Source organism: Macaca thibetana, chromosome 19 (assembly GCF_024542745.1).
Source record: "Macaca thibetana thibetana isolate TM-01 chromosome 19, ASM2454274v1, whole genome shotgun sequence".
Taxonomy (NCBI): domain Eukaryota; kingdom Metazoa; phylum Chordata; class Mammalia; order Primates; family Cercopithecidae; genus Macaca; species Macaca thibetana.
Genome location: NC_065596.1, coordinates 19989057 through 20014273, shown reverse-complemented (window position 1 = coordinate 20014273; position 25217 = coordinate 19989057). Strand labels below are relative to the sequence as shown.

Below are 25217 nucleotides of genomic sequence, written 5' to 3'. Positions count from 1 at the left end.
GCTGAGGCAGATGGATCATTTGAGCCCAGGAGTTTGAGACCATACTGGCCAACACAGTGAGACCCCATCTCTATAAAAAAACAAAATTAGCCAGATGTGGTGGTGCACGCCTGTAGTCCTAGCTACTTGGGAGGCTGAGGTGGGAGGATCACTTGAACCCAGGAGTTGGAGGCTGCAGTGAGCTATGATCGTGCCACTGCACTCCAGCCTGGGTGATAGAGTGAGACCCTGTCCCCCACCACCACCAAAAAAAGAAGCAGGGCTCCTCTCTCTTGGTGGGGGGTGGAGGGGAGGTCAGAGACAGCCTCTCAGCTACCTGGGCTGATTCACAAATATCGAACATTCACGAAAATGTCAATACAGTGACCTAGAGCCAGAGGGGAAGAGCGAGGGTGCGAGAGGAGAGTTCCAGGCAGAGGGGTCAGCAGGTGCAAAGGCTCTAAGCAGGGACCAGTTTGGCTCCATAAATATTTGTTGACTCAATGAACGATAGAAGATTCTAGAGAGAATTGATTGCACAGAATCGGCCATGGGGACTCGGAGGTGGAGTCCAAGCTGGTCTCGGAGGGGGCTGGGGGCCGGAGGTTGGCAGGTGGGGTGAAGGATGGGAGCTGCTGGCAGGAAAACTGACTTCAGTGAAGATCTGGGCTGGTCCTCTTGGTTTGTTTCTGTCCAGGGAGTGGACGGGACCCATGTAAGGGCCCTGGGCTATCCCAGAACCCATCTAGGAATTCTGAAGAGAAAAGGTTCCGTTAACTGGCCGGGTGCGGTGGCTCACGCCTGTAATCCCCACACTTTGGGAGACCGAGGTGGGCCGATCACGAGGACAGGAGTTCAAGACCAGCCTGGCCAACATGGTGAAACCCCGTTTCTACTAAAAATACAAAAGTTAGCTGGTCGTGGTGGCCGGGACCTGTAGTCCCAGCTACTCGGGAGGCGGAGGCAGGAGAATCACCTGAACCCAAGAGGCGGAGGCGGAGGTTGCAGTGAGCCGAGATGAGATGGTGCCACTGCACTCCAGCTTGGGCCACAGAGCGAGACTCCGTCTCAAAAAAGAAAGAAAAAAAAGAAAAAGTCCTCGTAAGTGGGGGAGAGGTCACGGCAGAGCTGAGGTATCCCAGACTTCGACCTTTGCCCACTGAGGGCTGGAAAACCACAAAACACCCAGATAACGGTCTTCCCTCCCCTGCCCCCGCCTGTCCCCGTGTCACTGGCTCTCAACCCTGTCTCTCCACGCTGTCCACCAATCAGCACCTGGAGGCGGGCTGGGAGCTGCCCAGGACTGCTTCAGCATCTTTTGGGAGTGGTGACAGAGCCACAGAGGGCTGTGAGCTTGCCCGGCCCCGGGTAACGCTGGCGGTGGGTGGGCCTCCAGCTTGGAGCAGAGACCCCCCCCAGGCATCTGCAGACAGAGCTGGATGGACCCATGAATATGGATTTAGCTGCTGGAAAGGTGAGCCCTGCTAGGTCCTGAGCGAGACTGGGAGTCTAGGCTGGGAAAGCCTCCCCAAGCTGCTAGAGCTGCGAGGAACCCCATCTCCACGCCCATTGTACAGATGGGAAGACTGAGGCCCAGAGAAAGGATGCAATGAGCAAAACTGTGTGTCTTTGCTCTGGGGTTGCCCTTGTCTTTCTTCCAAGTGCCCCTGCCTCCCAGGAGTGGGCACTTGGGGAGGCTGTGAAGGCCTGAGAGGCAAGCGGCATCTCTAGCTAGGGCCTCTCCCCAGCACTTTTTATTTTATTTTATTTTATTTTTATTTTTATTTTTTGAGATGGAGTCTCCCTGTCACCCAGGCTAGAGTGCAATGGCACGATCTCAGCTCACTGCAAGCTCCACCTCCCGGGTTCACACCATTCTCCTGCCTCAGCCTCCCAAGTAGCTGGGAGTACAGGTGTGCACCACCGCGCCCGGCTAATTTTTGTACTTTTCATAGAGACAGGGTTTCACCATGTTGACCAGGCTGGTCTCAAACTCCTGACCTCAGGTGATCTGCCCACCTCGGCTTCTCAAAGTGCTGGGATTACAGGCGTGAGCCACCGTGCCTGGCATACTTTTTTGTTTTTTGAAACAAGGTCTTGCTCTATGACCCAGGTTGGAGTGCAGTGGGGCGGCCATAGCTCACTGCAGCCTCAACCTCGTGGGTTCAAGGGATCCTCCTACCTCAGCCTCCCCAGTGGCTGGGATGACAAGTGTGTGCCACCACAGCCAGCTAATTTTTTAAAATTATTTTTAGTAGGGATAGGGGTCTGCTCTCTATCTTGCACAGGCTGGTCTTGAACTCCTGGGCTCAAGTGATCCTCCTGCCCTAGCCTCCCAAAGTGCTGAGATTACAGGTGTGAGCCACCACATCCAGCCTCTCCAGCACTTTAAGAGAAATTGGCTCTCACACTGTGGAATTCTATCAACCTCAAAGTCCAGATTTGGAAGGGGAGTCCCAGCGAGGGGCAGTGGCTGGCCCAACCTGGAGGCAGAGCGGCCACTGAACTCGAGCTGGAAGGAGCCGCAGTTGTGCGCACATGGGAGGTGGGGAGGAGAGGGGCTATGTGTGACCCTCTCACCTGTTCCTCGCACCCCAGATGGCTTGTTCTGCCTGCCCCATGGACCCCATCGACAGCTTTGAGCTCCTGGATCTCCTGTTTGACCGGCAGGACGGCATCCTGAGACACGTGGAGCTGGGCGACGACTGGGGCCACGTCAAGGACCAGGTGAGGAGCCCACTGCAGTTGCCCCGGGGCCACAGAGCTCCAGGCGGTCCCACTGAGGCCCTGCGAAGGTCTTAGACCTGCCAGAGCCCAGCCAGAGCTCTGCTTGGCTCTACAGTGCACTAATGGGTCACGGTGCGTGATTTTAGCCAAGCACATCATTTTGCAGGTAGCATCAGCTCCTTCTCACGGGTGGGAAGTGGAGGCCCAGAGCAGGGTGGAAACTCATCCAAAGTCACACAGCAATTTGAAGTTAGGTTCAAACTCAAACTTGGGGCACCTCCCTGGCTGGGTTCAGTTCTCTTCTTCCTCTCCTTCCTCTCCTTCCTTTCTCTCTTTCTTTTTTATCTTTCTTTTCTCTCTCTCTGTCCTTCCTTCCTTCATCTTTTTTTCTTTCTTTTCTCTCTCTCCTTCCTTCCTTCTTTCCTTCCTTTTTTCCTTCCTTCCTCTCTTTCTTTTTTCCTTCTTTTCTCTCTCCTTCCTTCCTTCCTTCTTTCCTTCCTTTCTCTCCCTTTCTTTTACTCTCTTCCTTTTTCTTTTTTTCGAGATAGAGTTTATCTCTTGTTCCCTGGGCTGGAGTGCAATGGCGCGATCTTGGCTCACTGCAACCTCCACTTCCCAGGTTCAAGCGATTCTCCTACCTTCAACCTACCGAGTAGCTGGGATTACAGGCACCTGCCACCACGCCCGGCTAATTTTTTGTATTTTTAGTAGAGATGGGGTTTCACCATGTTGGCCAGGCTGGTCTCGAACTCCTGACCTCTCAGGTGATCTGCCTGCCTAGGCCTCCCAAAGTGTGGGGATTACAGGGGTGAGCCACTGCACCCGACCCTTTTCTCTCTTTCTTTCTCTCTCTCTCTCTTTTTTCTTTCTTTCTCTCTCTCTCCCCCTCTCCCTCCCTTCCTCCCTTCCTTCCTCTCTCTCTCTCCCTCTCTCTCTCTCTCTCTCTCCCCCTCTTTCCCTTCCTCCCTTCCTTCCTGTCTCTCTCTCTTTCCCTCTCTCTCTCTCTCTCTCTCCCCCTCCCTCCCTTCCTACCTTCCTTCCTCTCTCTCTCTCTTTCTTTCTTAGACAGAGTTTCACTCTTGTTTTGCCCAGACTAGAGTGCAGTGGCGCAATCTCGGCTCACCACAACCCCCGCCTCCCAGGTTCAAGCGATTCTCCTGCCTCAGCTTCCCAAGTAGCTGGGATTACAGGCGTGCGCCACCACGCCTGGCTAATTTTGTATTTTTAGTAGAGACAGGGTTTCTCCATGTTGGTCAGGTTGGTCTCAAACTCCCGACCTCAGGTAATCTGCCTGCCTTGGCCTCCCAAATTGCTGGGATTACAGGCGTGAACCACCGTGCCTGGCCCTTTTGTTCTTTTTTTTTTTTTTTTTTTTTTTTTTTTTTTGAGATGGAGTCTTGCTCTGTCACCTGGGGTGGAATGCGGTGGTGTGATCTCGGCTCACTGCAGCCTCCGTCTTATAGGTTCAAGCGATTCTCCTTCCTCAGACTCCCAAGTAGCTGGGACTACAGACACCCACCACCACGCCCAGCTAACTTTTGTATTTTTAGTAGAAATGGGGTTTCATCATGTTGGCCAGGCTGATCTTGAACTCCTGGCCTCAAGTGATCCACCCTCCTCAGCCTCCCAAAGTGCTGGGATTATAGGCAGGAGCCACTGTACCTGGCCCTGGCTGGGTTTTTTACGCTATGTTACTGTGTTTGAGCCTCAACAGCCCCGGGAGGAAGAAGCATTAATTCCATCTTGGAGAAAGGAAGGACACCTAAGGCCCAAAGAGGGTCACTGGTTTGCCTGGGGCCAGACAGCAATCTAGAAAGAGTGTGCACCTCCTAATTCCTATCCCTCCCTGTCCACCCCAGCAGGTCCAGCCAAACCCTGACCCTGACGACTTCCTCAGCTCCATCCTGGGCTCCAGAGACTCACTGCCCAGCTCCCCACTCTGGTCCCCCGAAGGCAGTGACAGTGGCATCTCTGAAGACCTCCCCTCCGACCCCCAGGACACCCCTCCACGCAGCGGACCGGCCACCTCCCCAGCCGGCTGCCATCCTGCCCAGCCTGGCAAGGGGCCCTGCCTCTCCTATCATCCTGGCAACTCTTGCCCCACCATACCCCCAGGGCCAGTGGTCCAAGGGCCTGACGCCTCTGTGACCATAGACCTGGGTGAGTTCTGTTGTATGTCTGCCCACCGCCCTCACCTTGTTCCAGGGCCCTTCTTGTAAGTGACGAAATGGAGGCCCAGAGAGGGTTGGCATCTTGTCCAAGGTCACACAACAATTTGGAGTTGGGCCTAAACTCAAACTCAGGACACGTGTCTCCCTTGGCTAGGTGCTTCCATGTTTTCATGTGGATGCTATTGGGAGCCCATTTTCCAGATCGTGAGACTGAGTCTCATCGGGCTGAGCAATGAGATAAAACCACAGAGCTAGGATGCAACCCCGGCGGGTGGCTCAGGCACCAGGCATGGCTCTGACAAGCACAGCCCAAAGTCAGGATCTTGCCTTCTACGTGTCTACCCCATGCCTGGTTCCTAGTAGATTTTTTTTTTCTTTTTTTTGAGACAGAGTCTCACTCTGTCACCCAGGCCGGAGTAAAGTGGTACAATCTCTGCTCACTGCAACCTCCGCCTTCCGGGTTCAAGCAATTCACCTGCCTCAGCCTCCTGAGTAGCTGGGATTACAAGCATGTGCCACCATGCCCAGTTAATTTTTATTTTTATTTATTTATTTATTTTATTTTATTTATTTATTTTTTGAGACGGAGTCTCGCTCTGTTGCCCAGGCTGGAGTGCAGTGGCGTGATCCTGGCTCACTGCAAGCTCCGCCTCCCGGGTTCACGCCATTCTCCTGCCTCAGCCTCCTGAGTAGCTGGGACTACAGGTGCCCGTCACCACGCCCAGCTAATTTTTTGTATTTTTAGTAGAGATGGGGTTTCACCGTGTTAGCCAGGATGGTCTCGATCTTCTGACCTCGTGATCCGCCCGCCTTGGTCTCCCAAAGTGCTGGGATTACAGGTGTGAGCCACCGCACCCAGCCTAATTTTTATTTTTTAGTAGAGATGAGGTTTCACCATGTTGGTCAGGCTTGTCTCAAACTCCTGAGCTCAGGTGATCCGCCTGCCTCAGCCTCCCAAAGTCCTGGGATTACAGGTGTGAGCCATGGCGCCCGGCCTGTAGATGCTCCATAAAAGTGCGTGAGGTTACGGGGTCCCAGGTTCCAGGGCGCTCCTCCTAGACGTGGGGAACAGCAGATCAGTAATGATTTACTCTGTTGATTAAGCAGTCCCGGCAGGCCAAGCAGAGTCCTGGCTGGAGATACCTGGCCTCCGGGTGGCCTTTGTCCCTTGTGCCTTGCTATGAGCTCTTCTTGGTCCCATTGGAGAGTCGACAAAACTGAGGCTCAGGCCAGGTGTGGTGACTCACGCCTGTAATCCCAGCACTTTGTGAGGCTGAGGCAGGCGGATCACTTGAGGTTAGGAGTTCACCAACATGGTGAAACTCCGTCTCTACTAAAATACAAAAATTAGCCGGGCATGGTGGGGGGCACCTGTAGTACCAGCTACTTGGGAGGCTGAGGCAGGAGAATCGCCTGAACCCGGGAGGCAGAGGTTGCGGTGAGCCGAGATCATGGCACTGCACTCCATCCTGGGTGACAGAGCCAGATTCTGTCTCAAAACAAAAAACAAACAAACAGCCGGGCGCGGTGGCTCACGCCTGTAATCCCAGCACTTTGGGAGGCCGAGATGGGCGGATCACGAGGTCAGGAGATCGAGACCATCCTGGCTAACACGGTGAAACCCCGTCTCTACTAAAAATACAAAAAACTAGCCGGGCGAGGTGGCGGGCGCCTGTAGTCCCAGCTACTCGGGAGGCTGAGGCAGGAGAATGGCGTAGACCCGGGAGGCGGAGCTTGCAGTGAGGTGAGATCCAGCCACTGCACTCCAGCCTGGGCGACAGAGCAAGACTCTGTCTCAAAACAAACAAACAAACAAACAAAATAACCAGCTGGGCACAGTGGTTCACACCTGTAATCCCAGCACTTTGGGAGTCCAAAGCGGGCGGATCACAAGGTCAAGAGATCGAGACCATCCTGGCCAACATGGTGAAACCTCTGTCTCTACTAAAAATACAAAAATTAGCTGGGTGTGGTGGCGGGCGCCTGTAATCCCAGCTACTCGGGAGGCTGAGGCAGGAGAATCACTTGAACCCAGGAGGCAGAGGTTGTGGTGAGCCAAGATTGCACCACTGCACTCCAGCCTGGCGACACAGCGAGATTCTGTCTCAAAAAAAAAAAAAAAAAAAAAAAAAACCTCTGAGGCTCAGAGAGGTGAAGTCAGTTACTCAAGGTCACACAGCCCTGCCCAACCAGGATGAGAACCAAAGGTTATCTGACCTGAAGTTTGTGTGCTCAGACAGCATGCCTACTGCATGCCGGGTACCAGGAGGGGACAACCAGAGGTGAATCAGACCTCATCCCTGCCCCTCGGGTGAGATAACGCCTGGCGGGCTGCAAATCTAACCTGTAATTCTGTGTGATAACAGCCACTCCCTTTTGAATCAGCTGGTGTCTCCTGACAATGTCCTGTGTCTTCCTCAGCCTTGTGGGACAGACAGAATCAAGCCCTGTTGAATTTGGGTCCCCATCTTTTTTTTTTTTTGAGATGGAATCTCGCTGTGTCATCCAGGCTGGAGTGCAGTGCCGCAATCTCAGCTCACTGTAACGTCCACCACCTGGGTTCAAGTGATTCTACTGCCTCAGCCTCCCGAGCAGCTGGGATTACAGGTGCACGCCACCAGGCCCAGCTAATTTTTGTATTTTTAATAGAGATGGGGTTTCACCATGTTGGCCAGGCTGGTCTTGAACTTCTAACCTCAGATGATCCTCCTGCCTCGGCCTCCCAAAGTGCTGGGAATACAGGCGTGAGCCACCATGCCTGGCTGGGTTCCTGTCTTATAGCAGAGGGGAGACTGAACCACTAGTGAGGGCTGCCTCCTTCAACCCAGGCCATGGGAACTCCAAGCTCTGGCAAAAGTCCTACGAATGTTGAGATGAAGCATGGGAGACTTGGTGGAGGAGGTGGTTAGAGGCTGGAAGCTCAGGACTCCTCCCATCTCACACTCTCCCTGTTTCCGTCCCCAACTGCCCTGGTCAGAAATGTGGAGTCCAGGAGGAAGGACCTATGCTGAGAAACAGGCTGACCCGGTGCACGTGCCCCCACGATGCAATCTCACCGTGAAGGACCTCCTCCTTTCGGGCAGCAGCGGGGACCTGGTGAGCACCCCCACACCCTCCCACGGGGCGTTGGATCTGGGAAGGCTGCTCGGGTTCGAGGAACCTAAATATCCCCATTTCAGAGACTGGAAAACTGAGTCACAGAAAGGCATGGAATTTGCCCACAGTTAGAGAACATTCCAGTCCTGGGTTCACTGTCGCCTGGGCTGGGGCGTCTTCCTCTGTAGTATTTAGCAGTAACAACAGCAACAACAAAAAAAGCTAAAACTGGCCGAGTGTGGTGGTTCACACCTATAATCCCAGCACTTTGGGAGGCCAAGGCAGGCAGATCGCTTGAGCTCAGGAGTTTGAGATCAGCCTGGGCAACATGGTGAAACCCCATCTATAGAAAAAATACAAAAATGAGCCTGGCATGGTGGCACATGCCTGTGGTCCCAGCTACTTGGGAGGCAGAGGTGGGAGGATCGCTTGAGCCCAGGAGGTCAAAGCTGCAGCGAGCTGTGATTGCACCACTGCACTCCAGCCTGGCCAACAGAGCAAGACTGTCTCAACAACGACAACAAAAGGAACAAAGCTAAAACTGAGGATGCACCTGCTATATGCCAAGCACTCTTCTAAATGCTTTATTTATCATCTTAAAAAATTTTTTTTGAGACACGATCTCACTCTGTTGCCCAGGCTGGAGTGCAGCGGCACAATCCTAGCTCACAGCAGCCTCAAACTCCTGGCCTCAGGCAATCCTCCTGCCTCAGACTCCCAAGTAGCTGGGACTACAGGCGTGCACCACCACACCCAGCTAATTTTTCTTGTCTTTTTTTTTTTTTTTTTGAGACAGAGTTCTCTCTTGTTACTCAGGCTGGAGTGCATGGTGCAATCTTGGCTCACTGCAACCTCCCTCCGCCTCCCAGGTTCAAGCGATTCTCTGGCTCAGCCTCCCAAGTAACTGAGATTACAGGCATGCGACATCAGGTCCAGCTAATTTTGTTTTTCTTTTTTTGTTTTTGTTTTTGTTTTTTTTTTTTTTGAGATAGAGTCTTTCTCTGTCACCTAGGCTGGAGTGCAGTGGCGCGATCTCGGTTCACTGCAAGCTCCGCCTCCCGGGTTCACACCATTCTCCTGCCTCAGCCTCCTCGGCAGCTGGGACTATAGGCGCACGCTGCCACACCTGGCTAATTTTTTTGTATTTTTAGTAGAGACGGGGTTTCACCGTGTTAGCCGGGATGGTCTCGATCTCCTGACCTTGTGATCCACCAGCCTCGGCCTCCCAAAGTGCTGGAATTACAGGCGTGAGCCACTGTGCCCGGCCTAATTTTGTATTTTTTAGTAGAGATGAGGTTTGAGGTTTCACCATGTTGGTCAGGCTGGTCTCAAACTCCTGACCTCAGGTGACCCACCTGCCTCAGCCTCCCAAAGTGCTGGGATTACAGCAGGCATGAGCCACTATGCCCAGTTTAGACCCAGCTAATTTTTCTTTTAATTTTTTTCTGTAGATATGGGTCTTGCTATGTTTCCCAGGTTGGTCTTGAACTCCTAGCCTCAGGTGATCCTCCTGCCTTGGCGTCCCACAGTGCTGGATTATAGGCATGAGCTACTGCACCCCGCCTGTAATCCCAGCACTTTGGGAGGCTGAAGTGGACAGACTGCTTGAGACCAGCCTGGGCAACATAGTGAAACCCCATCTCTACAAAAAAATTCAAAAATTAGCCAAGCATGGTGGCACGCCCTGTGGTCCCAGCTACTCGGGGAAGCTGAGGCTGGAGAATCGCTTGAGCCTAGGAGGCGGAGGTTGCAGTGAGCCAAGATAGCACCACCACACTCCAGCCCAGGCGAAGTAGCAAGACCCTGTTTCAAAAATAATAATAGTCATAATAAAATTAAAAGAAGAAACCTCTCAAAAGGGCCGGGCGCGGTGGCTCACACCTGTAATCCTGGCACTTTGGGAGGCCGAGGCAGGCAGATCACGAGGTCAGGAGATCGAGACCATCTTGGCTAACACGGTGAAACCCTGTCTCTACTAAAAATACAAAAAGTCAGCCGGGCGTGGTTGCGGGCGCCTGTTGTCCCAGCTACTCAGGAGGCTGAGGCAGGAGAATGGCGTGAACCTGGGAGGTGGAGGTTGCAGTGAGCCAAGATCGCGCAACTGCACTGCAGCCTGGGTGACAGAGCAAGACTCCGTCTCAAAAATAAAAAAACAACAAAAAACGCCATTTTGTGCATGAGGATATCTGTAGGACTGATTTCTGAAGGTAGAATGGCCAAGTCAAAGGACTGTGTGTTGGTTATTTTGAGTCCTGGTGCCAAGGGAGATTGTGGGGTGATAGTTTTTGTTGTTGTTGTTTTGAGACGGAGTTGCTGTTGCCCAGGCTGGATCTCGGCTCACTGCAACCTCTGCCTCCCAGGTTCAAGCAATTCTCCTGCCTTAGCCTCCCAGATAGCTGGGATTACAGGCGCCTGCAACCACGCCCGGCTGACTTTTTGTATTTTTAGTAGAGACAGGGTTTCACCATATTGGCTAGGCTGGTCTCGAACTGCTGACCTCAAGTGATCCACCTGCCTTGGCCTCCCAAAGTGCTGGGACTACAGATGTGAGCCACCTTTTTTTTTTTGAGATGGAGTCTTACTCTGTCTCCCAGGCTGGAGGGCAGTGGCGTGATCTTGGTTCACTGGAACCCCCGCTTCCCAGATTCAAGCAATTCTCCTGCCTCAGCCTCCCGAGTAGCTGGGATTACAGGTGCCCGCCACCAGGCCCAGCTATTTATTTATTTATTGAGACAGAGTCTCACTCTGTCACTAGGGCTGGAGTGCAGTGTCACGATCCCGGCTCACTGCAACCTCTGCCTTCCGGGTTCAAGCAATTCTCCTGCCTCAGCCTCCCAAGTAGCTGGGACTACAGGCACACGTCACTACGCCTGGCTCACTTTTTGTATTTTTAGTTGAGACGGGGTTTCACCATGTTTCACCGTGTTGGCCAGGCTGGTCTCAAACTCCTGACCTCGTGATCCACCCACCTCAGCCTCCCGAGTAGCTGGGATGACAGGTGTGAGCCACCGTGCCCAGCCTGGGGAGATAGTGTTTTCAATCTGATGACTCTTTCATTTCCTGAAGGTGGTTGGTGTCCCTGCACCCGCCGTCATTCCTCTGCTTTCTTCCGTAGCAACAGCATCACCTGGGGGTCTCCCACCTCCTGAGACCTGGGGCTGAGCACTGTCAGGAGCTGGTGCTCACTGAGGATGAGAAGAAACTGCTGGCTAAAGAAGGCATCACCCTGCCCACTCAGCTGCCCCTCACTAAAGTGAGTCTGGGGGGACTTCCAGCCCCGGGTCTATCTCCCCTTCGTGCACTTACCTGCGTGTGTGTCCCACATTTACTTATTTATTTACAGTCTTTCTGTGTCACCGAGGCTGGGGTGCAGTGGCACGATTTCAGCTCACTGCTACCTCTGCCTCCCAGGTTCCAGCGATTCTCCTGCCTCAGCCTCCTGAGTAGCTGGGACTACAGTCGCCCGCCACCTCGCCCGGATAATTTTTGTATTTTTAGTAGAGATGGGGTTTCACCATGTTGGCCAGGCTGGTCTTGAACTCCTGACCTCATGTGATCCTCCCGCCTTGGTCTCCCAAAGTTCTGGGCTTACAGGCATGAGCCAGTGCGCTGGCTATGTGTCTCACCTTTAGAATACCCGTACTAGAATGCTACAGTGTGTGTCACCAGATCCAAAACAATCAGCCAGAAACTCCATTGTAAATTCAACTCGGAGGTTAATTATCAACATCCAGGAATGAATGGCGGACTCCAGGTGGCAGCAATTTGGGTGCAGCAAACTGCTTTTTTGGAGATAGGGTCTTGCTGTGTCTGGCTGGAGTGCAGTGGTGCCATCATAGCTCACTTCAGCCTTGACCTCCTGAGCTCAACAGATCCTCCCGCCTCAGCCTCTCAAGTAGCTGAGATGACAGGTGCACGCCACTACACTTGGCTAATTTAAACTGTGTGTGTGTGTGTGTGTGTGTGTGTGTGTGTAGAAACGGAGTCTTGTTATGTTGCCCAGGCTGGGCTGGAACTCCTGGGCTCAAGTGATTCTCCGATCTTGGTCTCCCAAAGTGTTGTGATTACAGGCGTGATCTATCATGCCTGGCCCTGCAGACATGTTTTGATTTGACTGTACTGCATTTTATACATTTTTTAATTGCTTGACAATGTTTTTTCTGACCGGTAGATTTTAAATGAGAACTCAGTGACTTGAGGCCGGGCATGGTGGCACCTGTAAGGTGCTTCTCAGCCTCCCAGCTTCTCAGGAGGCTGAGGCAGGAGAATCTCCCTTGAACCCAAGAGGCAGAGGTTGCAGTGAGCCGAGAGGGTGCCACTGCACTCCAGCCTGGGTGACAAGAGCAAAACTCTATCTCAAAAACAAAAACAAAACAAAACAAAAAATCAAAAACATAAACAAAACAAAACCCAGAAAACCAACTCAATGACTTGAATGGCCTCTGTTCCATATTCTGAAACCTCCATAGGCACCAGTCAATGGCTGGGTAGCTGCTTGGGCTCTAGCTAACCACAGTCCCTACTCAGCCTGCTCCACTCTCAATGCCTGAGTTTGATATTCTCATCTGTTTTTTTTTTTTTCCTTTGAGACAGGGTCTTACTCTGTCGCCCAGGCTGGAGTGCAGTGACATGATCTTGGCTCACTGCAGCTCCCTGTCTGGAGTTCAAGTGATTCTCCCACCTCAGCCTCACTAGTAGCTGGGACTACAGGTGTACCCCATTATGCCAGCTAATTTTTTTTGTTTTTTTTTCTGAGACGGAGTTTCGCTCTTGTTGCCCAGGCTTGAGTGCGGTGGCGCGATCTCGTCTCACTACAACCTCTGCTTCCCAGGTTCAAGCAATTCTCCTGCCTCAGCCTCCCAAGTGTCTGGGATTACAGGCGCCTGCTACCATGTCCAGCTAATTTTTTGTATTTTTAGTAGAGACAGGGTTTCTCCATGTTGGTCAGGCTGGTCTTGAACTCCCCACCTTAGGTAATCCGCCTCCCTCAGCCTCCCAAAGTGCTGGGTTTATAGGCGTGAGCCACCGTGCCCAGCCTCTTTTTTTTTTTTTGAGACAGTCTCGCTCTGTTGCCCAGGTTGGAGTATAGTGGCGTGATCTCGGCTCACTGCAACCTCTGCCTCCCAGGTTCAAGCGATTCTCCTGCCTCAGCCTCCTAAGTAGCTGGGATTACAGGCGTGTGCAACCACACCCAGCTAATTTTTTTTCTTTTTTTTTTTGTAGTAGAGATGGAGTTTCACCATGTTGTCCAGGATGATCTCAATCTCTTGACCTTGTGATCTGCCTGCCTCAACCTCCCAAAGTGCTGGGATTACAGGCATGAGCCACTGCACTCAGCATTTTTTTTTTTTTTTCCGTAGAGACAGGATCCTGCTATGTTGCCCAGGCTGGTCTCAAATTCCTGGCCTCAAGCAATCCTCTAGGGTTGGCCTACCAAAGTGTTAGGATTATAGGTGTGAGCTACCATGTCCCATCTGTTTCTGTTTCTGTTGTTGTTGTTGTTTGTTTTGAGATAGGATCTCACTTTGTTGCCCAGGCTGGACTGCAGTGGTGTAATCTGCAGTTAGTAGCTCCTGGTCTCAAGGGATCCTCCTGCCTCAGCCTCCCAAGTAGCTGGGACTACAGGCATGTACCACCACACCCAGCTACTTTTGTTTTTGTTGTTTTGTTTTAGTAGAGACAGGATCTTTACTAAATGTTGCCCAGGCTAGTCTTGAACTCCTGGACTTAAGCAATTCTCTTGCCTTGGCCTCCCGAAATGCTGGGATTACAGCACTGTGAGCCACCGCGCCCAGCCTGACATTCCCATTTGAAGACACTTACTGGCCGGGCGCAGTGACTCACGCCTGTAATCCTAGCTCTTTGGGAGGCAAAGACGGGTGGACCACCTGAGGTCGGGAGTTTGAGACCAGCCTGGCCAATATGGTGAAACCCTGTCTCTACTAAAAATAGGCATGGTGGTAGGGGCCTGTAATCCCAGCTACTCGGGAAGCTGGGGTGGGAGAGTCACTTGAACCCAGGGGGTGGAGGTTGCAGTGAGGTTGACATCTCACCACTGCACTCCAGCCTGGGCGACAAGAGTGAAACAAGAAAGAGAGAAAGAGAGAGAGAGATTGAGGGAGGGAGGGAAGGAGGGAAAAAGGGAAGGAAGGAAGGAAGGAAGGAAAGAAAGAAAGAAAAGGAAAGAAAGGAAAGCAAAGAAAGAAGAAAAAGCATGTATCAATTAGTCTTGAAACACTTCCTGTCTCCAGGGAAAGGTACTGTTTCCAGAGATGGCCCCAAGGTGACACAGTGGTACCCGTGCCCAAAGTCCGGTGGGCAGTTGCCCATTTTACAGTATTGGGAGCTGGGAAGAGACCCTCAGACCCAGGCGCCTCCCAGAGACTCTGTGAGGGTGTGCGCAAAGCGTAGCTTCGAGTTATTAGGAATCTGCCTGTGGGTCCTCGGGGATGTCTCATATGGAAAGAGGATGGGGTGAAGTTGTGGAGTAAAGGTTAGGTGAAGTGGGGTCAGGACAGTGGGGACTGTCCCACTGTCCCCAAAGTGAAGACTTTAATTATTTTATTTTATTTTTATTTATTTATTCATTTATTTATTTATTGAGATGGAGTTTCGCTCTTGTTGCCCAGGCTAGATTGCAATGGCACAATCTTGGCTCACTGCAACCTCCGCCTCCCACGTTCACACCATTCTCCTGCCTCAGCCTCCCGAGTAGCTGAGATTACAGGCACCTGCCACCGCGCCTGGCTAATTTTTGTATTTTTAGTAGAGACAGGGTTTCACCATGTTGGCCAGGCTGGTCTTGAACTCCTGACCTCAGGTGATCCGCCCGCCTCGGCCTCCCAAAGTGCTGGGATTACAGGCGAGAGCCACTGCCCCCGGCCTCCAAGTGGGGACTTGCTGTCCTGACATCCTCCTCCTCTCTATTTCACTTGGCAGTACGAGGAGCGAGTGCTGAAAAAAATCCGCCGGAAAATCCGGAACAAGCAGTCGGCCCAAGAAAGCAGGAAGAAGAAAAAGGAATACATAGACGGCCTGGAGACTCGGTGGGTAGTGCTGGACCCAGACTCTACACTCGGGGAGGGAACTGAGGCCCAGAGAGAAGGAGACGTGGCTAATACCACACAGCTTAGGGTCTGACAAAATTGGAGGTGATTCTCCTCTCTGGAAGAGATCATGCTTCTTACTGATTGCAGGGATGGGAAGATGCCTAGAGACAGTGTAGGACAAGGGTTTGGGAGACCCTTTGCCCCCTGGAAGGTGTGCGGAGAAAGGACAGTGTGACCCATCCTATTCTGACCCTCTGCCTGAAGATAGACACTTCCTTTTCTTGTGTGTGGCAGAGTCTCACCCTGTCACCCAGGCTGGAGTGCAGCGGTGCGATCTCGGCTCACTGCAACCTCCACCTCCCGGGTTCAAGCAATTCCCCTGCCTCAGCCTCTCCAGTAGCTGGGATTACAGGCACCCGCCACCATGCCCAGCTAATTTTTTTTGTATTTTTGGTAGAGATGGGGTTTCACCGTGTTGCCCAGGCTAGTCTCGAACTCCTGACCTCAGGTGATCTGGCCGCTTCAGCCTCCTAAAGTGCTGGGACTACAGGTGTGAGCCACTGCACCTGGTCTGTCCCCTTTCTTTCTTTCTTTTTTTTTTTTTTTTCAGACGGAGTCTCACTCTGTCACCCAGGCTGGAGTGCGGTGGCGCAATCTGGGCTCACTGCAAGCTCCGCCTCGCGGGTTCACGTATTCTCCTGCCTCAGCCTCCCGAGTAGTTGGGACTACAGGCACCCGCCACCGCGCCTGGCTAATTTTTTGTATTTTTAGTAGAGACAGGGTTTCACCGTGGTCTCCATCTCCTGACCTCGTGATCTGCCCGCCTCGGCCTCCCAAAGTGCTGGGATTACAGGCGTGAGTCACCACGCCTGGCCCTAGTCTGTCCCCTTTCTTAAATGCAATCTGCTAAGCTTCTCATCATCTTTATCCAGGGTCATTCTCCCCACCACCCTATGTCCTGGGTAATTGTATCCCATTTCACAGACACAAAAACTGAGACCAGAGAGTGAAGTGGCTCAAGGTCATGGGTCGGTGGGGAGAGTTGAAACTTGAATCTCCTAGGATGTCCGGTTGTCCTGATATTTCATCTTCTGGAAACATCACTGCCTGAATCTAGGAGGCTCGGCGGGTTTTTGTTTGTTTTCGTTTTTTGTGACAGAGTTTCATTCTTATTGCCCGGGCTGGAGTGCAGTGGTGTGATCTTGACTCACTGCTCGTCCACTTCCCGGATTCAAGCGATTCTCCTGCTTCAGCCTCCCAAGTAGCTGGGATTACAGGCGCCCACCACCAAACCTGGCTAATTTTGTATTTTTAGTAGAGATGGGGTTTCACCACGTTGGGCAGGCTGGTCTAGAACTCCTGACCTCAGGCGATCCGCCCGTCTCGGCCTCCCAAAGTGTTGGGATTACAGGTGTCAACCACTGCGCCCGGCTGGGGGCTCAGCTTTGAATGAAGCCACCTCCGTATTAATGCAGAAATGGGACCTAGGAACCAGGCCGATGTGGGTTCAAATCCCGGCCCCATCTGACCTGCCAAGTAACCTTGGATGACTGACTTCCCCTCTCTGGCCTTGGGTTCCCTGTTTGTAATGTGAGGCCTCCCGGGGAAGATGTCAGTGCGGCCGTCTGGTGACTGGCGTATGCTGAATGTCAATGTGTCTTTCTCCTTTCAGGATGTCAGCTTGCACTGCTCAGAATCAGGAGTTACAGAGGAAAGTCTTGCATCTCGAGAAGCAAAACCTGTGAGTCTGGGTCCTGCTGGGGCAGAGGACAAGGGAAGCAGCCCCAGAGTCCCTTGCAGGAAAAGCAGAGAACCCATGTGATAGCAGAATGACATAGGAAATAAGAGTTTCACCTATGGGTCAGGTGCGGTGGCTCACACCTGTAATCCCAGCACTCTGGGAGGCCAAGGCAGGTGGATCACCTGAGGTCAGGAGCTTGAGACCAGCCTGGCCAACATGGTGAAACACCGTCTCTACTAAAAATACAAAAAATTAGCCGGACATGGTGGCAGGCACCTGTAATCCCAGCTACTCGGGAGGCTGAGGCAGGAGAATCGCTTCAACTCGGGAGGCGGAGGTTGCCATGAACCAAGATCACACCACTGCACTCCAGCCTGGGTGACAGTGCAAGGCTCTGTCTCAAAAATAAATAAATAAGTCTGTCTCAAAAATAAATAAATAAGTCTGGGCGCAGTGGCTCACGCCTGTAACCCCAGCACTTTGGGAGGCTGAGGCGGGTGGATCACAAGGTCAGGAGATCAGGACCATGCTGGCTAACACAGTGAAACCTGGTGTCTACTAAAAATACAAAAAAATTAGCCGGGTGTAGTGGTGGACGCCTGTAGTCCCAGCTACTCGGGAGGCTGAGGAAGGAGAATGGTGTGAACCCAGGAGGCGGAGTTTGCAGTCAGCTGTGATCGTGCCACTGCACTCCAACCTGGGCAACAGAGCAAGACTCTGTCTCAAATAAAATAAAATAAGTAAAATAAAATAAATAAATAATAAAGAGCTGGAGGTCCTTGAAGCATGGATGGAATTTGGACTTTAGTGGGGCTGGAGGACCCCGGAAATGGACGAGAAGCAGGACCGAGGCCCTTTAGGGCTCAGCGGAGGCCTGCCTGTCTCTCTAAGGTCCCTCTTGGAGCAGCTGAAGAAACTCCAGGCCATTGTGGTGCAATCCACCAGCAAGTCAGCCCAGACAGGCACCTGCATCGCGGTGAGTCCTGGTGCCCCCAGGAAAGCCGGGGACCTAGGCTTCAGCAGAGGGGCCCATAGGGAGGTGACAGTGAGTCCAAGCTCTCCTCGTGCCACAACTCTAGTATGATCCAGTCTGGTCTTTGGGGCCTCAGTTTCCCTGCCTGTGGGATGGAGGTGCTTGTAGGGGAGGGGAGGGAGGGGGTGACCCTGCTGCTGTCTCCACCAGGTCCTGTTGCTGTCCTTTGCCCTCATCATCCTCCCCTCCATCAGCCCTTTTGGCCCCAACAAAGCCGAGAGTCCCGGGGACTTTGCGCCTGTGCGAGGTAGGGGATCCCCACCTTTGAAACCCTCGTCTGGGCTCCCCAAGTCTCCGTCCTAGGCCTCTGGGGGAGGGGAAGAAGACCCCTGTGCCCCTGTTCCCTGAGGCTGGGGGCCAGGGAAAGGAGCATAGGACCCCACCTCCACCTTGTCCCCTGTGATGCCCCCCTTCCCCGATCAGTGTTCTCCAGAACTTTGCACAACGATGCTGCCTCCCGCGTGACCTCTGATGCTGTGCCGGGCTCCGAGGCCCCAGGACCCCAACCCGAGGCTGACACAACCCAAGAAGGGTCTCCAGGAAGCCCTGGGGCAGACTGGGACTTCCCGGACAGTGCGAACCTGACCAATTCGACGGAGGAGGTAGATAATGCCACCCTGATCCTGAGGAATGCAACAGAGGGGCTGGGCCAGGTCACCCTGCTGGACTGGGTGGCACCTGGGCCGAGCACTGGCTCAGGACGTGCAGGGCTGGAGGCGGCGGGAGACGAGCTGTGAGCCCCGCCAGGACTATGCTCCCAGGCCCCTCTGCCCAGGGGTGCCTTAGGGATACTGCGCTGGACAGCGACCCACCTGGGGATGGGACGTGAGGCCGAGACCCCAGCAGAGATGCCAGAATGGGGGAGGCACAGCTCAACAGCCACACACCCAGGGCCTGGCTAGGGCCCACGCAGGAACTGACACTCAGACACATGGCAAAGAGAGAGCCACAGGACCCGGGAAATACACACAGAGCCAGGAGCAGAAGCAAAGAGCAAACACACATACAGCCTGAAACAGACCCGGACAGACAGACACAGCCTGAAACAGACCCAGACAGACAGACAGACACAGCCTGAAACAGACTCAGACAGACACAACCTGAAACAGACCCGGACAGACAGACCCAGCCTGAAACAGACCCAGACAGACAGACAGACACAGCCTGAAACAGACTCAGACAGATACAGCCTGAAACAGACCCAGACAGACAGACAGACACAGCCTGAAACAGACCCAGACAGACAGACACAGCCTGAAACAGACCCAGACAGATACAGCCTGAAACAGACCCAAACAGACAGACAGACAGACAGACACAGCCTGAAACAGACCCAGACAGACAGACCCAGTCTGAAACAGACCCAGACGAACAGATAGACACAGCCTGAAACAGACCCAGACAGAGAGGCAGACACAGCCTGAAACAGACCCGGACAGACAGACAGACGCACACACATAACAGATGCCCAGCAACCGGCCTCCCTCGCACACTGGAAGGAGGCAGCCGCCGAGACTGCAGGGAGCCTGGCCCCGGAGCCCTGGGTGCGCCCTGGTCTTCGGAGCAGCCACGGCCCACAATCACCCCCCTTTTCTAAGACTGCCTGATCCGAAATAAAGTATTTTGACAGAACCTTGTTTTGGTGTGGAGGCGGAGTCTGGGACTCCTCGACTCCCCAGAAGGAGGGGCTGGGCCAGCCTGGGATGGGGGAGAGAGGTGTGGGCTCCACACCCCCGCCAGATGCCGGCGCTGGAGCTGCGGTGGAGAGGCGCCGGGCACGACTTCAGCACCTTGGAGAGCGGCGGCGGGCGGAGTGCGGGGAGGCAGTCGTGGCGCTTTCAAGGTGTCGCGCCGAGGTTGCGGGGAGGCAGCTGCCTTCCCGGGGATCTGCGCGGTCCACCCTGCTCGTTTTGCGGGTGAGGACACGGAGGCGTCGGAAGTGGAGGGACTGCCCAAGGTCACAGCTGGGGAAGGTGGAACCCGGCTGCGCCTGCGCTCTTCTGTGGGGTCGCCCCCCACTGAGGGCTGTGTGCGCCTGCCAGGCTGCAATCCCAGTTGGGCCCAAAGCACTGGAGGGGGCTCATAGCCTGGCGGCAAATGTTAAACAAACAAACAAAAAATGCACATAAGTGTATAACTACAAACTGAGTGCTTAGAAAATGCCAGCTACCATGTTGACTTCATCAGAAAACTGGCCTGATCCCTCCAGAGGTGGGGTGGGTGAGGTGAGCCCTCTCCAGAGGCGGGAGAAGTGAGCCCTTGTTCCTCGCCCCCAGGCTTGAGGGGCAGGGATTGCAACGGAGCCCAGGCAGGTGGTTCAGGGAGGAGGGGACCACGAACTCCTGACCCGGGGGTGAGGACCTGCCACAAATTGGTAATTTAAACACTTACTGGGCACGGCGGCTCACGCCGGTTAAGTCCAGCACTTTGGGAGGCCGAGCTGGCCTGGCTGCTTGAGCCCAGGAATTTAAGACCAGCCTGGGCCACAGAGTGAGACCCCCGTCTCTACAAAAAAAAATGCAAACAAATAGCTGGGTGTAGTGGCACAAACCTATAATCCCAGCTACTTGGGAGGCTGAGGCAGGAGAATCGCTTGAACCCAGGGAGGCAGAGGCTGCAGTGAACTGAGATCAAGCCACTGCATTCCAGCCTTGGTGACAGAGTGAGACTCTGGCTCAATAAAATAAAATAACATAAACACACTGAGATGCAAGAAGGAAATTTTTTATTGCATTGAGGACTTTTCCAGAAGCCTGGTGGACCCACGTCTCCCTCCAGCCCCAAAGGCAGTGCAAAGCCTCTACTGTGTCCCCCACTTCGAGGTGGGTCTCCCCTCCTGCAGGGTCCATGGAGGAGGGGTAGGGTGGGGTGTAGGGGGCCCAGTGGGGAGGCCCTGGGGGCAGAGGGAGTTCACTCCTGTTTAAGCTGGAGACCAGGGAAGGCCCAGCCGCACCTCTGGACAACACTCCAAGTCAGAGGATGGGGTGTGGCAGGGGCTCAGCTGTTAGCTCTGGGGTGTGGCTTCTTCTCCAAACCCCACCAAAGGCCCCTAGAGCCCAGGGAGAGACCATGGAGGTCCGGTGCAACCCCTGGCCTGTAGCACAGCTCTCAGAGCCCTGAGGCTCCCGGGGACAGAAACAAGTAACAAAGTGAGACCACGAGAGGAAAAGAATCCACAGTTGCTACAAAAAGCCCCACCCTCCCCAAGCACCCTGGTCAGCTGGGGACCGCCTCGGCCTTCACCCTTTTGGGGGGTCTGTTGGGGGCAGGGCTGGTGGGCCGCTCCCGTTTGGGGCTGGCGGGCTCTGAGCCGTTGTGCTGGGCGCAGGGCTCCTGCTTGGGGCCGGCAGGGATAGAGCCGTTGATCCGGGTGGGTGATTCCTCCTTGGGCTCCAGCTTGGGGGTAGGCGGGCGGGGCAGGGGTGGCAGCGCCCTCTCCAGCACGTGGGGGCCGTCCCAGGCAGGGATCTCCAGCCCCAGGTGCTTCATGAGCCGGGTCATGACCTCGTCGACGTAGCCGTGGATGCGGAGGTCAGCATGGCGGTCCTGCCGGGGGACGGGATGGGTCAGGCATGTGGGGCAGAGGGTGCATGGTGGCCCTGGGCAGGGGTGGGCTCAGACACCTACGTGCTTGGTGGGCTGCAGGTTGACAATGACCAGGCGGCCCCCCCGGCGCTTGGTAGCCAGCGGCAGGTTCCCACTGGGTCGGATCTGCAGTGATGTTCCCAGCGTGATGGACAGGTCGGCGTTCCTGGGGCCAGGGAGTGTGGGCTTAGCCTGATCCCTTCCCCAGCCCTGCTCCTGCCAACATCTCGAGCCAGCCCTGGGGTCTGGCTCACACCTAGGTCATCTGTGCTCACTGGGGCGGTCAAGGCCAGCCCCGCTCCCGAGTCAGCCTTCGGGATCCTACCCCGCCCTCCTCTGCTGTCCGCTGGCAGGGTCATGGATCTGGGCCAGCCCTTAGACACTCCTAAGGAGCATCACAGTGTGGTAAGAGCTTGGATGCCTAGGGTGGGACCCTGGCTCAGCCACCTCCCCCTGGGCAGCACTGGATAGAGGAGACACCTGGCCAAAGCCTTGGTTTCCTTGTGCAGCACCCACCCAGAGCCATGAGGCGAGGAGTGTGTGTGTGTGTGTGTGTGTGTGTGTGTGTGTGTGTGCAGCCCCTGGCCTGGCCCACCTCCTCCAGGAAGCCTCCCCTGACTGCCTCTGAGCCAGAGCCACTGCCCCGTGCTGGAGCTGGCTGTGTTTGTGCTGTTGCCCCGGCCCGCCCCACCATAGGCTCCCTGGGGGGGGTCAGACCTGCTGGCCTCATCGGCGAGTGCCAGGTCCCGGTCGGGCAGGGAGTCCTCCCAGTCTAGGATGGTGTCCCTCAGCTCCCCCCTGCAATGAGGAAGCCGAGGAGAGTCCACAGGGGCCTAGCAGCCTCCCCTGGAGCCCAGGGCATGGGTGGGGGTGGCTCACCTGCAGGCCCGCAGCCCCCTTGCCTTAGCCACGGTGCAGAGCCGGCCCGTGGCCTTCAGGCCCATGGTGCCCACGACTGTGTCCCGGACATACTGCCTGTGTCGGGGAGGAAGGGGGAGGATGGGGCTGGGTCAGCCCCCGTGGGTGACTCTCGCACTGTTTCTAGGGTGACGTTCTCCCAGGAAGGTGGGTGGACAGGTCACCAGAACTAGCACCCAGAGACACGAACGAGGAGCCTTCCAGGAATAACAGGTCAGGATGCTGTTCGGTGCCCACACACAGAAAACAAAGCAGGAAACTGTCTCAGACAAAGCTCGAGAGACAGGACCCCGCATGGGATCCCGGACCAGGAGAAACAGGAACCACTGGAGCATGGGGACAACAGGCCGAGTCTGGATTCAGGATTAGAGAAGGCGATGTCCACTTTACTTTTCCTGACTTTAATCGTCATACTGGGACGGGTGCGGTGGCTCATGCCTTTCATCCTAGCACTTTGGGAGGCTGAGGCAGGCAGATCATGAGGTCAGGAGTACAACACCAGCCTGGCCAATATGGTGAAATCCCATCTCTACTAAAAATACAAAAATTAGGTGTGGTGGCGGGCGCCTGTAGTCCCAGTTACTCGGGAGGCTGAGGCAGAAGAATTGCTTGAACCCGGGAGGTAGAGGTTGCAGTGAGCTGAGATTGCGCCAGTGCACTCCAGCCTGGGTGACAGAGCAAGACTGTCTCAAAAAAAAGGAGAAACACAGAGATAAGAAGGCCCCTGTAGCTATAGGCCCAGGACCACCAAGGGTGGCTGGCTGCCACCAGCAGCCACGAAAAGGCAGGAAAAATCCTCCATTACAGGTTGCAGAGGAGCACGGCCCTGCAGACACCTGGATTTTGGACTTCTGGCCCCCAGAACTGTCACAAATTTCTATTGCTCTAAAATGCTTATCTGCGGTAGGTTGCTATGGCAGTGCCAGGACATGGATGTACCCCCCCAGGAGGGAGGCATGCCCCAAAATCCCTCTAGGAGGCAGATATGCCCCTCAGATCCCCCCAGGAGGAAGGCATGACCCTCAGATCCCCCCAGGAGGGCCACACCCCAGTCCCCCCACATCCTCTGGGTCTCTGGGACAACAGATTCGGCCCCCAACCCCTCTGGCAGAGCCTGCCCTGAGGGAGGGATGGTGGCTGCATGGCTCACACTGTGCACCCGCCTGGGGGAAGCCTGGCAGAGCCTCTGCCCCTGCACCCAGGTGGCACTCACGTCTTACACTTGGCACATTCTTCCACGAACATGTTCCCATGAAGCTCTGCCAATTTGTCCCTGTGGGAGAAGAAGAGGCTCGATGGTGGGAAGGGCTCCCTGGATGCCCAGGCTTTGGGGCTGGTGCTAAGCCCCTCTCCTCCAGGAAGGCTTCCTGGACTCCTCTCCCACAACATTGATCAACTCCTTTCTGGCTCTTCTAGCTCCTGGCTCCACCACTCATCTGCTATGTGTCTCTGGGCAAGTGGCCCAACCTCTCTGAGCCCAAGGAATCATTAACCCCTGCGGTTGAACCCACCTTAGATAATGGGAAGCCCTTTCCACTCAGAAAATGCCCGTCCCCTCCGACAGCATATGGGAACCTCTTGATGTCACCAGGTCAGAAGCAGAGGAATTCAAATTCCCAGTTTATAATGGAAGAAACCGAGGCAATGAGTGGCCCTGAAGCATGAGATCCAATCCCAGCTTTATTTTATTTATTTATTTTATTTTATTTTTTTGAGATGGAGTCTCGCTCTGTCGCCCAGGCTGGAGTGCAGTGGCGCGATATCAGCTCACTGCAAGTTCTGCCTCCCAGATTCAAGCCGCCAGCTCACTGCAACCTCCGCCTCCTGGGTTCAAGCGGTTCTCCTGCCTCAGCCTCCTGAGTAGCTGGGACTACCGGCACCCGCCACCATGACTGGCTAATTTTTCTTTTTTTTAAGATGGACTGGCTAATTTTTTGTATTTTTAGTAGAAAGGGGGTTTCACCGTTTTAGCCAGGATGGTCTTGATCTCCTGACCTCGTGATCTGCCCGCCTCGGCCTCCCAAAGTGCTGGGATTACAGGCGTGAGCCACCGTGCCTGGCCTAATTTTTCTATTTTTAGTACAGACGGGGTTTCACCATGTGGCCAGGATGGTCTTGATCTCCTGACCTTGTGATCCACCCGCCTCGGCCTCCCAAAGTACTGGGATTACAGGCACAAGTCACCATACCCAGCCCTCCTTTGCTTTTTTTTTTTTTTTTTTTTTTTTGAGACAGAGTGTTGCTCTGTCGCCCAAGATGGAGTGCAGTGGCACCATCTCGGCTCACTGCAACCTCTGCCTCCCGGGTTCAAGTGATTCTCCTGACTCAGCCTCCCGAGTAGCTGAGATTACAGGTGTGTGCCACCATGCCCAGCTAATTTTTGCATTCTTAGTAGAGATGGGGTTTCACGATGTTGGCCAGGCTAGTCTCGAACTCTTGACCTTGTGATCCACCCTCCTTGGCCACCCAAAGCGCTGGGATTACAGATGTGAGACACCGTGCCCGGCCTCTCCTTTGCTTTCATAAGCAGAGAAAAAGCTCTTCCTCACCCCTTACCCCTGGGTGCCCAGCTCCTTGTTCAACAACTGACCTGGCTGTCACCGGCTGCTTCAGGGGTGAGACCCGGCAAAGAGGGGCAGGGGAGGGCCACACCTCTATCAGGAAATCAGTCAGCCCCAGAGCACAGGTTCACTTCAGTGTTAGACACGTTTAGTGTCAGATTAATAAAGATGGAAATTAAAAACACAACAGGCCGGGCGCGGTGGCTCACGCCTGTAATCCCAACACTTTGGGAGGCCGTGGCAGGCGGATCACCTGATGTCAGGAGTTCAAGACCAGCCTGACCAACATGCAGAAACCCCGTCTCTACTAAAAATACAAAATTAGCTGGATGTGGTGGCACCTGCCTGTAATCCCAG

At 54.4% G+C, this 25217-nt stretch overlaps 3 protein-coding genes across 5 annotated transcripts in view; 2 read left to right on the top strand and 1 right to left on the bottom strand.

Moving 5' to 3' along the window:
- The window catches only part of FSD1 (fibronectin type III and SPRY domain containing 1), a 293078-nt gene that overhangs the window by 124432 nt on the left and 143429 nt on the right, over positions 1–25217 (top strand). The window lies entirely within an intron of this gene.
- On the top strand, positions 1281–19170 carry CREB3L3 (cAMP responsive element binding protein 3 like 3). 3 transcript variants are annotated; one of them, XM_050770511.1, is made up of 10 exons: positions 1296–1453; positions 2578–2706; positions 4569–4866; positions 7855–7973; positions 11089–11226; positions 14913–15019; positions 16695–16763; positions 17655–17739; positions 17947–18043; positions 18220–19170. In XM_050770511.1, the coding sequence occupies exons 1-10, from the start codon at positions 1427–1429 to the stop codon at positions 18531–18533; spliced, it is 1383 nt and encodes a 460-aa protein (XP_050626468.1). In that variant the 5' UTR covers positions 1296–1426; the 3' UTR covers positions 18534–19170. The 3 variants fall into 3 exon arrangements, with proteins under 3 accessions (XP_050626469.1, XP_050626468.1, XP_050626467.1); XM_050770510.1 differs by having other exon boundaries at positions 4566–4866; XM_050770512.1 differs by lacking the exon at positions 14913–15019 and having other exon boundaries at positions 1281–1453; positions 4566–4866; positions 18220–18362.
- SIRT6 (sirtuin 6) overlaps positions 20505–25217 on the bottom strand; it is a 286565-nt gene continuing 281852 nt past the window's right edge. Inside the window, exons 5-9 of the mRNA XM_050771037.1 lie at positions 23513–23572; positions 22261–22356; positions 22099–22179; positions 21424–21547; positions 20505–21342 (exon numbers count right to left, since the gene is read on the bottom strand). Of these exons, the coding sequence (XP_050626994.1) occupies positions 21013–21342; positions 21424–21547; positions 22099–22179; positions 22261–22356; positions 23513–23572 (691 nt within the window). The 3' untranslated portion in view covers positions 20505–21012. The remainder of the gene's footprint in view (positions 21343–21423; positions 21548–22098; positions 22180–22260; positions 22357–23512; positions 23573–25217) is intronic.